Source organism: Ornithorhynchus anatinus, chromosome 19, assembly GCF_004115215.2.
Source record: "Ornithorhynchus anatinus isolate Pmale09 chromosome 19, mOrnAna1.pri.v4, whole genome shotgun sequence".
NCBI classification, from domain to species: domain Eukaryota; kingdom Metazoa; phylum Chordata; class Mammalia; order Monotremata; family Ornithorhynchidae; genus Ornithorhynchus; species Ornithorhynchus anatinus.
The window spans coordinates 1,351,959-1,367,632 of record NC_041746.1 but is presented as its reverse complement, the minus strand read 5'-3'; the positions used below and the strand labels follow the sequence as shown (position 1 = coordinate 1,367,632).

Sequence of the window (15,674 nt, the reverse complement as noted above, 5' to 3'; positions counted from 1 at the left end):
GAACCCGTCCGTCGACTCTGTCGTATTGTACTCTCCCAAGGTCTTAGTGTAGTGCTCTGCACACAGTAGGCGCTCGGTAAATACCACCGGTGGATTTTTAAATCTCCGCTGCCAAGGGAATCCAAGAAACATCACAGTAGCCGTCGCCTCAGTGGCAACTGAGGCTCGATCGATCGCTCAGTGGCATTTATTGAACTCACGTATCGAATGCCAATTCACTATTGAATATTGGGTATCCAGCCAGGAGCCGTAGTCTTTCTTGAGCACCCTCTGGGTGCGGTGCACGGTATTATGCGTACGGGGAGTACAAAATCAAGATGTGCTCTGCCCACGAGGGGCTGCCGTTCTAAAGGAGGAGACGGTTGTGTTAAAACGGGCCACTCAGGTTGCCGCGGGGTGCGGTGAAAGGGGGCGTAGCTTCGGTCCTTTGCGGAACCGCCAGTCGGACACGGTGACTTAGCCGGTGCTCGTGTCTCCCTTATCTCAGGCGTGCGAAGCATGAACAACACCGACATCCAGTGGTCCGCCATTCTGAGCTGGGGATACGCCGACAACATTTTAAGGTTAAAAAGCAAACAGAGCGAGCCTCCTGTGAACTTCATTCAAAGTTCCCAGCTCCACCAGGTAAAAAAACCTCGGGATTTATCTTGTACATAGAGTCTGGGGGAAAGAGGGATTCATTACAGAATAATCAGTCGTCCTCAGTGTTTACCGAGGGCCTTCAGGGTGCAGAGCATTGTACCGAGAGCTCGGGAGAGAACGTTAGACGAAGCGGCTGCGAACCCTGCCCAACGCATTTCAGTTCATCCAATTTTGGAAACCGACACGGGACTCACTACCAGGGGATGTTTCGTTTTCCTCTTCTCCCCTCCATTCGTCCAGCGGTATTGATTGAGCGCTGACTGTGTGCGGAGCACTGTACTAAACGCTTTGGAGAATACCGTACCACAGCAGACAGACGCATGCCCTGCCCACAGGCCTTGGTGGATCCGTGAGCTTCCGTTCGACTTCTCCCGCGACCCCACCCAGGAGCTGCTTTGGGGACCGGGGCTCAAAAAACGGTCAACACTGAATCCTAAAAAGACCCGGGCTCTGGGAGGCTTATCCCTGGCCTCCGACGTCACCCTTTTCCTCCAGCTCCAGTATTTTATATTCCGCTCTCGGCCCGGGATAGGTGCGGGAAATGAACGTACCCGGGAGGAAGAGCCGCTGACAGGGACGGCCTGGCGTGTTTAAAGCGGCACGTTCTCTGATCTGTCCCCTCTCAAGGTCACCAGCTGTGCTTGGGTGCCGGACAGCTGCCAGCTGTTCACCGGGAGCGAGTGCGGCGTCATCACGGCCTACGCGAACAGGTTCACGAGCAGCACGGTGAGCGGCTCCACGGATCCCGACCGTCGGTCCCTCAGGCCGCGAGGAGCAGGGGAGGGGACCGCCGCCCCCCGACACGCACCTCGTGTCCCGCCGTGTTAAACTCCCAGAAGGGTGGCCGGAGTCCTTAATCGTTAGGCTTTTCGAGCCCTTCTCTCTCGTTAGCCGTTGAGGAGCGGTGTCGCCTAGTGGATAAAGCTCAGGCCTGGGGATTAGCAGGACCTGGGTTCTAATCCTGCCCCCCCCCCCCCCCACTTGACCATGGGCAAGGCCCTCCGCTGCTGCGGACCTTAGTTCCCTCATCTGGAAAATGGTGATGGACGGAGGGAGCCCCGTGTGGGGCAGGGACTGCAGCCAACCCGATTATCTTGTATCTACCCCGGCGCTTAGAACGGTGCCTGGCACACGGTAAGCGCGTAACAGATACCGCAAGTATTATGATTGTGCCTCGGTTTTAGGACATCCCCAAACCTGGGGAAAAGCCGCCACTGCCCCGGCTTTATTTTCAGAAGGGGCAGGGTTTCTAGGCCCGTGATTTCGCGGCTGGTTCATGGAGGCCGTCACCGTCGGGGGTGCCCCGGGACATTCTGGGAGTAGATCTCGGCCTGTTGAGGACTTGAGGCTCCCCCGTGCCTGGCCCACGTGCATGGCTCAGTGGAAAGGGCCTGGGCTTCGGAGTCAGAGGTCACGGGTTCGACTCCCGGCTCTGCCGCTTGTCAGCTGTGTTGACTGTGGGCGTGTCGCTTAACTTCTCTGTGCCTCAGTTCCCTCATCTGTAAAATGGGGATTAAAAGCGTGTGAGCCCCACGTGGGACAACCTGATCACCCTGCTTCTCCCCCAGCGCTTAGAACAGTGCTCGGCACCTAGTAAGCGCTTAACAAATAACGTCATTATCATTATCACTGCAGAGGGAGGCGGCGACCCCCGTTTGCCCTCCGGACTGCAGCTCCCTCGGCCTCTGCCTCCTCTCAGCAGCCGCCACCCCCTCGGGCTCTGGGATCGTTTCCTGTCTCACCCCTGGGTTTCCGAACGGGGCTGGGCCGACAGACCCCGGAGAGGCTGCTTCCCCTCTTCCCCAGCCCCTCCTCCCACCACCCCCCTGCATCGGGCCGGGCCGTGGGCCGCAAAGAAGGCCGCTCTCGGGCGGTAGAGAATCACCTCTCCCTTGGGGAGTGTTCGGTGCCTACGCCACACTTCGGGTCTGGTCTCCCTTCTTCCCCGCTCCGACTCACTTACCCCATCTGTAAAATGGGGATCGAGGCTGGGAGCCCCACGTGGGTCAGGGACTGTGTCCAGCCCGATTTGCTCGTATCCACCCCAGCGCTTTGAAAGGTGCCTGCCACAATGCAAGCGCTTAATAAATACCATCATTATTATTATTGTAATCGTAATTAATGCTCGAGCGGCCCCTCCCTCCCCGCGGTGCGGTCCCGGGGAGCTGCAGGCCGACAGCCCGAAGTGGGCAGCAGGGACCTTGACCTCTCCTTCCCCTCCTCCCTGCGCCCTGGCAGAGGCGATACCCTCCCATCGCAAGCAGCCTAGCCTAGTGGAAGGAGCCCGGGCCCGGAAGCCCTGGGTTCTGATGCCGGCTCCGCCGATTGTCGGCTGCGTGACCTTGGCCAAGTCACTTCTCTGTGCCTCAGTTTCCTCGGCTGTAAAATGGGGATTCAGTACCTAAGACTGTGAGCCCCACGCGAGACAGGCACTGTTAATTAACTTGTATCTACCCCAGCACTTCGAACGGCTTTTGACAAATATTAAGCGCTTAACAAGAACCGTAAAACAGACGAACGAACACCACGGTCTCCAGGCAAGACACCTCCGTTCCGGATTATTTCTGAGCTCCGCAGGCGGGAGGTCCGGCCGGAGGTCCCCGTTACCCGTGGCCCAAGCTTCTCTCCTCCTCTGTTTCAGCCGTCAGAGATAGACATGGAGTCTCAGATTCACCTGTACGGCCACACCGAAGAGATCACCGGTCTGTTCGTCTGTAAACCCTACAGCATAATGATAAGCGTGAGCAAGGACGGAACCTGCATCATATGGGACTTGAACAGGTGAGCGGGAGTTTCCAATAAGCTTTCAGAGGACAGATATTTAAGAAGACCAGAATCAAAAGGGTGGACGGGACTAAGAAGGGGCAGCTCTGGGATCCCTCCTGCTCCAGGCTTCGGTCTTTGCTTCCAAACCACCTGAGCCACGTGGGTTTCTAAGCTTTGGGAAGACCACCCCGGTGCGGGGGACTGAGGCTGGACTCTGGCGTTGACGGGCCGGAGGCAGCTCACGGAGGCTGGGCGACCCCTTGCACCTGGGACCCGGGCCTGGCTGTTTCTAGCCCCACCCCCGGCTCCAGGCAGGGAAAAAGCACGGGAAGAGGAGCCGCGTCTCCCAGTGAAGAGAAGGAGACTTTGCTAGGAATTCTGCGGGCAAGCGGAAAATGGCCAGATTTGAATTCCGGGAGGGGAAGCCCGGCCGCTTTGCTACCGCAGTCCGTCGCGATCGCATTCGGACTTTCTGAAATGTTTCCCTTTCAGGTTGTGCTACGTGCAGAGTCTCGCCGGCCACAAGAGTCCGGTAACGGCCGTCTCCGCGAGTGAAACCACCGGCGACATCGCCACCGTTTGTGACTCAGGTGAGCGCGGCTCCCCAGATCCGAGCTTCGCGGGGGACGAGGGGGCCTCGCTCGCTTCCGACGTCCAGTTGGCCCCTCTCGGGCGTCGGCATTGGCCGGGAAGCAGCTCTGCGGCCTGTCAGCTCAGTGGTCAGTGCCCCCTCTCCCCAACACCCTTCACCCCTCCGCTGTAGACCCAGAGAGGGCAGAATCGGTCAGTCTTATTTATCGGACACTTGGGAGAGTTCAGTAGAACAGAGGCGGTAGACGCGTTCCCTGCCCACCGCGAGCTTGCATCTAGAGGGAGAGACAGACATTCATAGAAATAAAGAGAATTACGGATATAGACATAAGTGCCGTGAGGGGCTGAAGAACAGGACCTCCCTTTCCTCTCCTTCCCCAACTGATTTTCTCTAGTCCAGGAATAATAGTAATAGTAATAACTATTATTGTTATTATAGTACTTTTAAGCACTTTACTGTGTGGCAAGCACCGTTCTAAGCACCGGGACAGGTACAAGTTAATCAGGTTGGACACGCTCCCCGTCCCACATGGGGCTCCCGCTCTTAATCCCCATTCTCCAGATGAGGTAACTGAGGTCCAAAGAAGTGAAGTGACTCACCCGCAGTCACACGGCAAACATGTGGCGTAGTCGGGATTAGAACCCGGGTCCTTCTGACTTCCCGGGCCCGTGCTCTATCCACTAAGCCACGCTGGCATCCCCCTCTCCTGCCCAGAAGCTGAGAGCCCTGGTCTCGGCTGCCCGGCGAGCACATACTCGCACGAGGCCGGCACCCCCGGGGAGGTACGGAGAACGGGGTCCGTTGTGCAGCGGACCGGCACCGCGGTGGCGAGCGTGGGTGGGCGTCGAATCCCGCCGGGCGATTGGCCGCGTTCCAGCACTCGCATTGACGCCCACGCATCGCGTGCAGAACCACAGATGGCCTCAGCGTACGGTCAGGATTTCTCAGGTCGAGAAAGGACGGTTTCGGCGGGGGGCTGGGGGCGGTGGGCGTCGATAGCAGTTGGAAGAATGAAGTCGAATCGGATTTAAAGTTCTAAAATCGTCTCTTTAGAAACGTCTGAATTGGAGGTTTAATTACCGCTCCGCGAACGAGTTCTCCCGGGGCCCCGGGAGCCCCGAGGGAGGGGAAGGGCTGGCCGCTCTGAAACTGCGGTCCACCGTGCTGCCCTGCCCCGGGGGGCGTAGGGGACCGTCCGGGGAGAGGGGACCCAGAGGAAGTCGGGGAGGGCAGCCGTGAGCAACAGAAGCCTCACTCGATAGCCACGGTCCGTGGTCCTTCCGGCCTAACCCAAATTTGGAGAAAGTGAATCAGACCCGGCGGCGTAAAACTAGGGAAAACTCACCAAGCCTATAGCCTTCTGTGCACAATAGGACAAAGTCCATTCATCTTCATGCCATGGCTGGCCCATTCCCAGCACCCCAACTCGTCCTTTTGGCCGCCAGATCCCGTTGTCGTTTTTCAAACTGGGAATGGAAGAGGTTGACCAGCTCCGCCACCTGGGCCGAGGCCCCGGAAGGGAAGTGGGGGACAGGGCTGTGCGGGGGGCGAGGGCATCTTTGCTGCCCCAATTCTTGATCGCTTCCCATTCTGCCCGTTAAGATCCGGGTGTCTCCTTCGCCTGGCCGGCTCCGGTTTGGATGCAAAGATGGCAGACAAAATCAGCCTCAATTTAAGATTTCCCGTGCTCTTTCTGAATGGAAACATGTACAGGTAGAAATTGTGGGTGTGAGAGAGAGAGAAGAGGTGGGGGGAGAGGGAGAGGAGAGAGTTCCCTCCACCCCACCTCCCTACTCACCCACAGAGATTGTGTTCTCTTCTTTTTTTATATATGTATCTATACAGTGTATTTGAAAGTTTAAAGTGATCCCGGGAGATCTGAGTTCGCTCAAGTTAATTACTCAGCTCCTGCCAGGGGTGATTTATTATCAGAAAAGATTGAATCGGCTGATCATTTGGGGATAGGAAACAAAATTACTTTTGTTGGAATTAGAAAAGGCCACATCCACTTTGATTTAAAAAAAAAAAAAAAGGGGGGGGGGCCCTCCAGGCCCTCATAGAAAAGCAACAGCAGAAAGCGTTTCGTGAGTGGCGGAGAGCGAAGCGGAAGCTCCCTCAAACAATAGAAGGGGCCAGACGCCTTGAGCAGCCCGACCCATCTGTCCAGACCAGGATATCAAGGGAATGCACAGCTCCATCCCCACCAAGATCCTCTCTGTCCTATGCCCTCGTTCACGGGGGGGCGGGCACTGTGCTGGACACTGGTTAAAGGAACTTGGGGAGGATTATTCATTCATTCATTCAGTAGTATTTATTGAGCGCTTACTATGTGCAGAGCACTGTACTAAGCGCTTGGAATGGACCAATCGGTAACAGATACAGTCCCTGCCCTTTGACGGGCTCACAGTCTAATCGGGGGAGACGGACAGACAAGAACAGTGGCAGTACATAGAATCAAGATTAGAAACCCTTCCTTCTGACCCCTCAAAGGATGAAAAGCCCGTCACTGGGCAGGGATGGCCTCTATCTGTTGCCGAATCGTACATTCCAAGCGCTTAGTACAGTGCTCTGCACATAGTAAGCGCTCAGTAAATACTATTGAATGAATGAGTGCAATATCCAAATCACTGGAGAACCGGACTCCGGTTCACCTTAATTAAGAGTGCGCAGCCTTGTGGCTGTTGGTCCAACAGAATAATAATAATAATTGTGCTGTGGTTTGTGAGCAGCAGCATAGCATAGGGGAAAGAGCACAGGCCTGGAATTCCGAAGGTCCTGGCTTCTAATCCCGGCTCCCCAGGCCTGCTGGGTGGCTTTGGGCAAGTCACTTCACTTCTCTGCGCCTCGCTTCCATCATCTGTAAAATGGGGATTGAGACTCTGGGGATTAAGTCTGTGAAGCCCCGAGTGGGACATGGACTGTGTCCCACCCGATTACCTTGTATCTAATAATAATAATGTCGGTATTTACCCCATCGCTTCGTGTCTGGCACAAAGTAAGCACCCAAGAGGTACCGTTAAAAAAAAAAATTAGTTTCTCTGATAGTTGTGAAAAGGTTTTTTTACCGAACATTGTTCTGACTCCTCATGGGGAGCCCCAAAGGTTACTTCACCCTAGTAGCTGGCCACGTTTCTGAGAGCATGGGGTGTGGGGCGGCGGGGCCAGAGAATGGGGATGGTTCAGCGACCGCAAAAACAGCGCTGACATGCGTTGGCGGGCGGCACGTCCTTGTCCTTCTCGGCATTGGCGTCTGGACAAGGCTCACCTGAATGGCAAGGGGCCAGAGAAGGACATTCGACTTGCGTATGGGCACCGTATGCAGGAGTGCGACTCTGGCAGCCATGGATGCCACCTCGCCGTTCAGCCGCGTGGACCCCAAAGCGAACAACTCCAGACCTCAGTGACCTCTGATACGGTTTGGCTCTTTCAGTTGGAGGAGGCAGCGACCTGAGACTTTGGACGGTAAACGGTGACCTCGTCGGGCACGTCCACTGCAGAGAAATCATTTGCTCTGTGGCTTTCTCGAATCAGCCCGAGGGAGTGTCCATCAATGTGATCGCAGGGGGTTTAGAAAATGGAATTGTAAGGTAAGAAAACGTTTTTCAGCTTTCAAAGCTGGTGTTCTGATGTCCAGGGGTGTTCATCTGTGTTTTTTTTTTTTTTCCATCATTCCCATCCGGAGTAAATTCTTCAGATGGGGATTAGATATCTGCCCTCCCGACATCTTGGATTGTGAACTCTATGTGGAACAGGGACTGGACCCGATCTGATTATCAATCAGTCGTATTTACTGAGGGCTTACTATGCACAGAGCACTGTACAGAGCCCTTGGGAGACTAACGGAGTCAGTAGACACGTTCCCTCCCCGCAGCGACCGTACAATCTAGGGGGACGATGATCCTGCATTCATTCGTTCGGCCGTATTTGTTGAGCGCTTACTATGTGCAGAGCGCCCTACTAAGCACTCGGGAGTGTTCAGCACAACGGTAAACAGATACAGTCCCTGCCCACAATGAGCTAACGAAGTAGAGGCGGGGAGACAGGCATCGATACAAATAAATAAATGACAGATATGTACATAAGTGCTGTGGGGCTGGGAGGGGCGAAGAGCAGAGGGAACAGATCATGGAGACACCAGGATTCACCTCAGGGCTCAGCGCAGAGATAACGCTTAATCAATGCCCTCATCATTCAGTTAGTACTTGGTTTCTGGGACTGTGATTTCCATGTAGGTCAGGGACTGAGTCCAACTTAATCATCTTCCGTCTACCACAGCGCTTAGTATAGAGCTTGGCACCTAGTAAACACTAAACAAGTACCCTTTTTTTTTTTTAAAAAAAAAAAAGCTGATTTGATTGCGGACCGGTGACCTGACGTTGTTTTTCTCTCAGGTTATGGAGCACATGGGACCTGAAACCCGTTCGGGAAATTACGTTTCCTAAATCCAATAAACCCATCGTGAGGTAAAAAAAAAAAAAAAACACCTTTTTTTTTTTTTTTTTTGGACTCAACCCTTTCGTACCTTTACCACAGCCTTAATTTACGAAACTCGGCAGACAGATATGGTGGGAAGAGAGGTGTTCAGCACAGGTATATCTAAAAGCAGTCGATGGGGGTTTTGTGTCTCGTCCCTGAGATGCAAAAAACCCCATGCTCGGGAGGCTGGTTCACCCAAAAATCCATCTTGCCCAAACCAAGATACCAAATCAGATTGTCAAACTACCTTACTTCGATATTTAAAATTTAACTAGAAGCGATTCGCATTTTCCACCACTTTCCCCTCATCTCCCGGAGAAGGGAGAAAGCAGTATTTTGTACGATTTCCAAGAGGAAAAACTTGACCGTTTTGGAATAAATTATAAGCACATGGCTGGGGGTTGGGGCCCTCTGTGATGTGTTCCTGGATTTTGGGGAATCCACTGGGTGAGAGAGGGGGCAGCTAACGGAGTTATCCTAGCACCATCCACGATGGTGATCAGTGAACCTCCAGCGAGGGGATCTCTTCAGGAGAGAAGTATTTCCGTGTCTGTGTCTACCCTTCAGCTCAGGCTTCTCCGCTGACCCACAGGGACCGCGGTACAGGCGGGAATGTCAGCGGGAACGCGGGTGTCGTTTTTTGGTTTTTCCAGCCTCACCTTTTCCTGCGACGGCCAGCACCTCTACACGGCCAACAGCGACGGGACGGTCATCGCCTGGTGCCGGAAGGACCGGCAGTACCTGAAGCAGCCGATGTTCTACTCGTTCCTGAGCAGTTACGCGGCCGGGTGAAGGGACCCCGGAAGAACCTCCGGCGTCCTCTCCGCCTCGGCCCCAGGGACCCACTTCTGCCGCCCTCCCCCGTCCCCGGGCCCAGAACGAGTCGGGCCTCCACCCGCGGCCGGGGACCGGGAAGCCTTCGAAAGGACCCGTGCGGTGTATCCCGTTCCTGCTCGGAAACTAGACGGGGGAGAGAGGAAAAAAAAAACGTGTCCTCCGCAACGCCGTCCTGTCAGGAGAAGCTTGGCAGGGCGCCATCCCCAACATTTTACCTACTGCACTGTAAATTGTAGTATTTTTACCTGGTTTTGGTATTTTGCGGCGGGGGGCGGGGGGAGGAGTCCAGATCTTGAAATACCCGGGGTCTCTCGGACCCCCGGAATTCCTTTCTATTCTAAAAATGCCATTCGCATTTAAAATAGCTCAATATTTATAAGGTACTCGTGTCCGGTGTAAGAACGTCCGATCACGTCGGGGGGCTACCCCAAATATAAAAACTTCAGGAGTCAATCAATGCTTTCTTTGCGAAGCAGATTATTCAGTAGGTGCCTTTTGCACCAAGCATTTTCAGGAGGGTCAGACTATGGCGATCGGACCCTTTCGCGAATGGCGAGGTTTTTCTGGCCGGGGGCTTCAGCCGTAGGCAGGACTAGAACCTTTCCAGCGGGTTCTGGCCCTTTTGGAACCCGGAAGACACGTTCAAAATCGGTAACACTAGTTGCTCTGTAGCTTTTCGCCTCGGTGGGTATCGTAGATTTAGGAGAGGTTTAAAAAGTGACCCCGTCCCTTGATAGATCCTACTTAGAGAGAGGCGGGAGACACCCGCCTCCGGAAGAACGATCACGGCACTTAATCGCGGCGTACGTTGACTCCTTCAGCCCGGCGGGACGGTGCAGAGAACCATATTTGTTTCTGAAGGAGAGGTCGCTCAGAGAGTAGGCCCCATTCTCATTCCATCCCTGCAGACATTCCTCACGGCTTCACGGTGGCCCGAAGGTCCGGTGTTCTGGCCCAGGGCCAACCCGTTATTTTTTTGTTTTGTTTCTCCCCCCGGAGAAGAGAGTTCAATTGTATCTTCTTCTCCAGAGCGGAAAAAAGCCACGGGACAACCTTCGGCCCTTTAAAACCGAGTTCCCTAGGTTGTTGAACTTCTCCATCCCGGTCGTCCAGATCGCCGTTGTATTTTTCTGTTTTTCCTTCCTGGTGTCGTCTGTTCTGTTTGGAAACCGTTTCCCGGTAAAGTCGGTAGTCTGTCCCCTCTGGATCCTTGGCCGGCTAGGAAGAACCTACCTGTCTGTTAGGGGGGGAAAGAAACAGTCTGTATGCGTTTACGGAACTCCTTTCGTAATTCCTAATGTCTTGCTAAAAGCTTCTCGCTTTCCACGTGGAAAATCCATAATTCCCTAGTCTCTGCTTCGGAGAGAGAGTCCTGGGCTGCGGATACTCGAAAAGCGAGCGCGTGGCCGCGTCCGCGTGAAGAATCTGTTGACCGTGAGCCGGTCTGGGCCGTGGGCCGGTTTGCCTCGCCCGGATTGGGACCGGGAGGTCCGGGTGGGCCGCGGAGGTGAGATCATTCCGTTCACGTTGGAGCGAGGGGCTTCGTTTCCCGTACATCTCCACCGATAGACTGGCTTTCCTTCTCAACTGGGGAATTTCCCCTGCCCCTCTATTTAGAATAGGGGGTGGGACCTTCTCAGGCTGATGGTTTTTTTTCCTTTTGTTGGTGGTTGTTTTTTAATGGCCTAAATTCCTGGTTTAACGCAAAAGGACGCAAAGCAGCCGGTCTCGGTAAGAGTGCAATATATTTTTATGTAAACGTACACACGAATCTGTGGGAGGGAATATTTATTTAGCATGAAATGTGTTCTGGGTCCATTTAAAAACACTTCCCGATGTATGTGCATGTCAGCAGAGTGCTCTGCAAATGGTCACCCGCTGTGTCGTCTAACCTGCCGCCCGTATCGGGGAATAAAATTTCATACGAATACATCGATTCCGTTCCGAGAGCAGGATCTGCTTAGGTTTGGGGAAAAGTCAGAGGAGCCGCCGAAGCCTCTCTGGTCCCGTTCCCCGCCCCCGACGACGGCCGAGGAGGAGATCGCGGCATCTCTCATCTCCTCGCCTCTAACTCCAGATGACGGCTGGCAGTAAAGAAGAGCCGCCGAGCGTATCGCCAGAAGAGCCCGCCCGCCTTTAGCCGTCTAGAACGCATCCACTGCCGGAGGGAGGAGCGGCCCCGGCTTCCCGCGGTAGCAAACTCCAATCTGTTTCCGCCCACGGGCGAAGAAATGTTTCCTCTTGTTTGTCTTGAATCCGCCACCCTCCGGCTCCATTAGGCGGCTGTCGTAGGCTTTGAGGAACAACAGCTCTGCGTTCCCTTTGTCCTAAAGCCAACGGATTCCTCCGGGGAGGGCTCGGAGAGACGTGGTGGCGGGGGTGGGAGGGGAGCGAAATAGAGAAAAGGGGAGGGATGGGCAGGGGCAGAGAGAAGAAGGGGTACCGGGAGGGACGAATCAGAGGAAGGGGGACGGTGGAAAGGGGCAGGAGAAGGGAGAGGCGGAAGGAATGAGGCGGGGGCTGTGTACCGGTGCCATCTCGGGGCCCGCCGCCTCCGCTCGTGCCAATATTGGCGTGAAAGGGTGACGTGTTGGGGCCGAGGCCCTATACCGATCGTATTTATCGAGCGCTTACCGTGTGCGGAGCGCTGTAGTAAGCGCTTGGGAGAGGACGGTCCAATAACGGACACCGTTACCCGAGCGGGCGGGGATGCCCCCGCTAACCCTTCTGGACCCCGACTTGCCGACGGGCAAGGTCAGCACCAACCCTCTCCGCCAGCAGGGCTCCTTAGGCTTCCTCGGGCCTCAAGGGCTAGCCGGCCCGGGTTCTCTCCTGCGGGACCGTCCTGGCGTGAGGCCGCTTAGTACGGTGCCCCGCGCACGGTGAGCGCCCGCTAAATACGGTTGAATGAACGAACCCTCGCCCAGACCGCTCCTCGGGCTGTCGGCTCCCGAGGAGGAGGCGGGCGTGGGAGCCTCCGTCTCTCAAACCGGGACGGAGTCCCGGTGAGGCGGGAATCCAAGAGTTCGGAGGAGGGGACGAGGAGTCCGAAGGCAGGAGGAGGGATCCGGGGGGCCGCGGGGGATTTGGGGGGAGGGGGGTCCCGGGGGTGGAGGAAGCTGAGGGAACCGGCGTCTCCCCGAGGGGCGCGGGAACGGAGTGGGGGCCGGAGGAAGCTGCGGGGGGACGGGAACTAGGCCCGGGGTGGCCTCCGCTGAGAATCGGCGCGTCGGGCTTGAAGAGCGACGCAGGGGTAGGCGGGAGAAGGGAAGAGCGGCTGAAAGAGGATGAGGGACGTCAAAGGGGGGGGGGGGGCAGAAGAAAAAGTGGTTTGGGCTACGGGGACCCCCTACCCAGGCTCTAGGAAAACCCGATTATCCTCTAAAGAAAAAAGCAGCTAGCCTAATAGACATTGGATGGGAAGGAGCCTTGGGGTCTAATAATGGCGGTCATTAAGCGACTTCAACGTGTCCGGCGCTGAGCGCTGGGGTGGATGGATGCGAGCAAATCGGGTTGGACGCAGCCCCTGTCCCGCGTGGGATTTACAGTCTGAATCCTCATTTTACAGACGAGGTAACGGAGGCGTAGAGGAAGTGAAGTGACTTAGCCAAGGTCACACAGCAGACACGTGGCGGAGCTGGAATCAGAACCCAGGTCCTTCTGACCCCCCAGGCCTGAGCTCTCTCTGCACGAGGCCACGCTGCTTCTCTAGTAAGTGCTTGATAAAAACCATTTAAAGGAAAAAAAGTACTGTGGGGTTGAGGTTAGGGCCGATGCCAAATGCCCCAAAGGTCTCCTTTTCTTGCGGTATTTAAGTACTTACTATGTACCGGCCACTGTACTAAGCACTGGGCTAAAAATACAAGTCAGGTTGGGCCCAGTCCCTGTCCCACGTGGGGCTCACAGTCTTCATCCCCACTCTCCAGATGAGGTAACCGAGGCAACAGAGAAGTGAAGTGGCTTGGTGGAAAGAGCACAGGCTTGGTTGTCAGAGGTCAGGGGTTCTAATCCCAACTCTGCCACTCAGCTGGGTGACTTAGGGCAAGTCACTTCACTTCTCTGTGCCTCAGTTCCCTCCTCTGTCAAATGGGGATGAAGACTATGAGCCCCACGTGGGACAACCTAGTAACCTTGTATCTGCCCCAGCGCGTAGAACAGTGCTTAGCACAAAGTAAGTGCTTAACCAATACTATAGTTATTATTATTACCGAAGGTCACATAAGCAGACAAGTGTAAACTGTAAGCCCGGTGCGGGCAGGGATTTTCTCTCCTTGTTGCTGAATTGTACTTTCCAAGTGCTTAGTACAGTGCTCTTCACGCAGTGGGCGCTCAATAAATACGATTAAAAGAATGAATGAAAGCGGTGGAGGTGGAATTAGAACCCAGGTCCCCCGATCCAGTGCCAGTCCTTTGTGGAGAACTTTCCCAAGCGCTTAGCCCGGTGCTTTGCACACAGTGGGTACTGAATGAGTGAATGAAAGTGGCGGCGGTGGAATTAGAACCCAGGTCCCCCACCCAAGTGCCAGTCCTTTATGGCGAACTTTCCCAACCGCTTAGCCCAGTGCTCCGCACACAGTGGGCACTCAGATAAATACGACTGGATGGATGGATGGATGGATGGATGGATGGATGGATGGATGGATGGATGGATGGATGGATGGATGGATGGATGGTTGAATGGATGGATGAATGAATAGATGGATGGACGGACGGACGGATGGATGGATGGATAGTTGGATGGATGGATGAATGAATGGATGGATGAACAGATGGATAGGTGGATGGATGAATGAATGGATGGATAGATGAATGAATGAACAGATGGATAGGTGGATGGATAGATAGATGAATGAATGGATGAACGGATGGATGAACGGATGGATAGATGGATGAATGAATGAGTGGATCGATGGATGGATGGATGAATGAATGAATGAACAGATGGATAGGTGGATGGATAGATGAATGAGTGAATGAATGGATGAATGAATGAACAGATGGATAGGTGGATGGATAGATGAATGAATGAATGGATGGAGGAACGGATGGATAGATAGATGAATGGATGGATGGATGGATGAATGGATGGATGGATGGATGGATGAATGGATGGATGAATGAATGGGTGGATAGATGGATGGATGAAGTGGATGGATGAATGAATGGATGGATAGATGGATGGATGAAATGAATGGATGAATGAATGGGTGGATAGATGGATGGATGAAGTGGATGGATGAATGAATGGATGGATAGATGGATGAATGAAGGGATGGATAGATGGATGGATGGATGAAATGGATGGATGAATGGATGAATGAATGGATAGATAGATGGATGGATGAAAGGATGAATGGATGGATGGATGGATGAGTGAATGTGTGAATGTCGTCCCCTCCTGCCGGCTGCGGCAGGGGTCCCGGCGCGCGGCGTCACGTGACGTCCCGGGCTGGCTCGGTCCGGGTGTGGGGGGAGGGGGCAGAGGAGGGGGAGGGGGCGGGGCCCCGGGCACGTGCGGCCCGGCCGGAGCCCCGGAGCGCGCGGGAGCCCCCGATGACGCACCGCCTGACGTGGGCGCCGCAGGCGGGGATTTCCCCCCTTCGACCAGGCCGAGACCCCGCCGCAGCCCCGGACCGCACCATCCCCCACGGCCCGGAGGGGCGCGGTAGGAACGCCGCGCGTGTCTCCCCAAAAAACGATCCCCAGAAGGGGGGGGGGGCTATGTGAGGAGAGGGAGCCCTAGCCTGTGGCGGGGGGGGGGGGGAGGATGGACAGAAGCGGCGGGGAGAACCAGTCCTTCTCTGGTGGTCTTTCCCTCCCCCCCCTTTGAGGTGGTCTTCTCCCCCTTTTTGAGGTAGTCTTTCCCTACCCCCTTTGAGGTGGTCTTTCCCCCGCCTTTTTGAGGTGGTCTTTCCCTCCCCCCTTTTAGAGGAGGTCTCCCCCCTTTTTGAGGTGGTCTTTCCCCCCTTTTGAGGTGGTCTCCCCCCTTTTTGAGGTGGTCTTCCCCCCCTTTTAGAAGTGGTTTTTCCCTTCCCTTTTTGAGGTGGTCTCCCCCCCACCTTAGAGGTGGTCTCCCCCCTTTTAGAGGTGGTCTTCCCCCCCCCTTTTGAGGTGGTCTTCCCCCCCTTTTAGAAGTGGTCTCTCCCCCTCCTTTTTGAGGCGGCTTCCCCCCCTTTTAGAGGTGGTCTTTCCCTCCCCCCTTTGAGGCGCTCTTCCCCCCTTTTAGAGGTGGTCTCCCCCCCTCCTTTTTGAGGCGGCCTCCCCCCCTTTTAGAGGTGGTCTTTCCCTCCCCCCTTTTGAGGTGATCTTCCCCCCCTTTTTAGAAGCGGTCTCTCCCCCCTCCTTTTTGAGGCGGCCTCCC

The 15,674-nt window shown here is 55.1% G+C and overlaps 1 protein-coding gene across 2 annotated transcripts in view; it reads left to right on the top strand.

Annotated features, from left to right (window-relative positions):
* The window catches only part of LYST (lysosomal trafficking regulator), a 104,358-nt gene extending 93,109 nt beyond the window's left edge, over positions 1-11,249 (top strand). For both annotated transcript variants that reach the window (XM_029047008.1, XM_029047006.1), the window contains 7 exons: positions 488-624; positions 1,270-1,368; positions 3,284-3,423; positions 3,901-3,998; positions 7,431-7,587; positions 8,392-8,463; positions 9,130-11,249. In XM_029047008.1, the coding sequence (XP_028902841.1) occupies positions 488-624; positions 1,270-1,368; positions 3,284-3,423; positions 3,901-3,998; positions 7,431-7,587; positions 8,392-8,463; positions 9,130-9,268 (842 nt within the window). In that variant the 3' untranslated portion in view covers positions 9,269-11,249. The remainder of the gene's footprint in view (positions 1-487; positions 625-1,269; positions 1,369-3,283; positions 3,424-3,900; positions 3,999-7,430; positions 7,588-8,391; positions 8,464-9,129) is intronic.
* Positions 11,250-15,674: the final 4,425 nt, after the last annotated feature.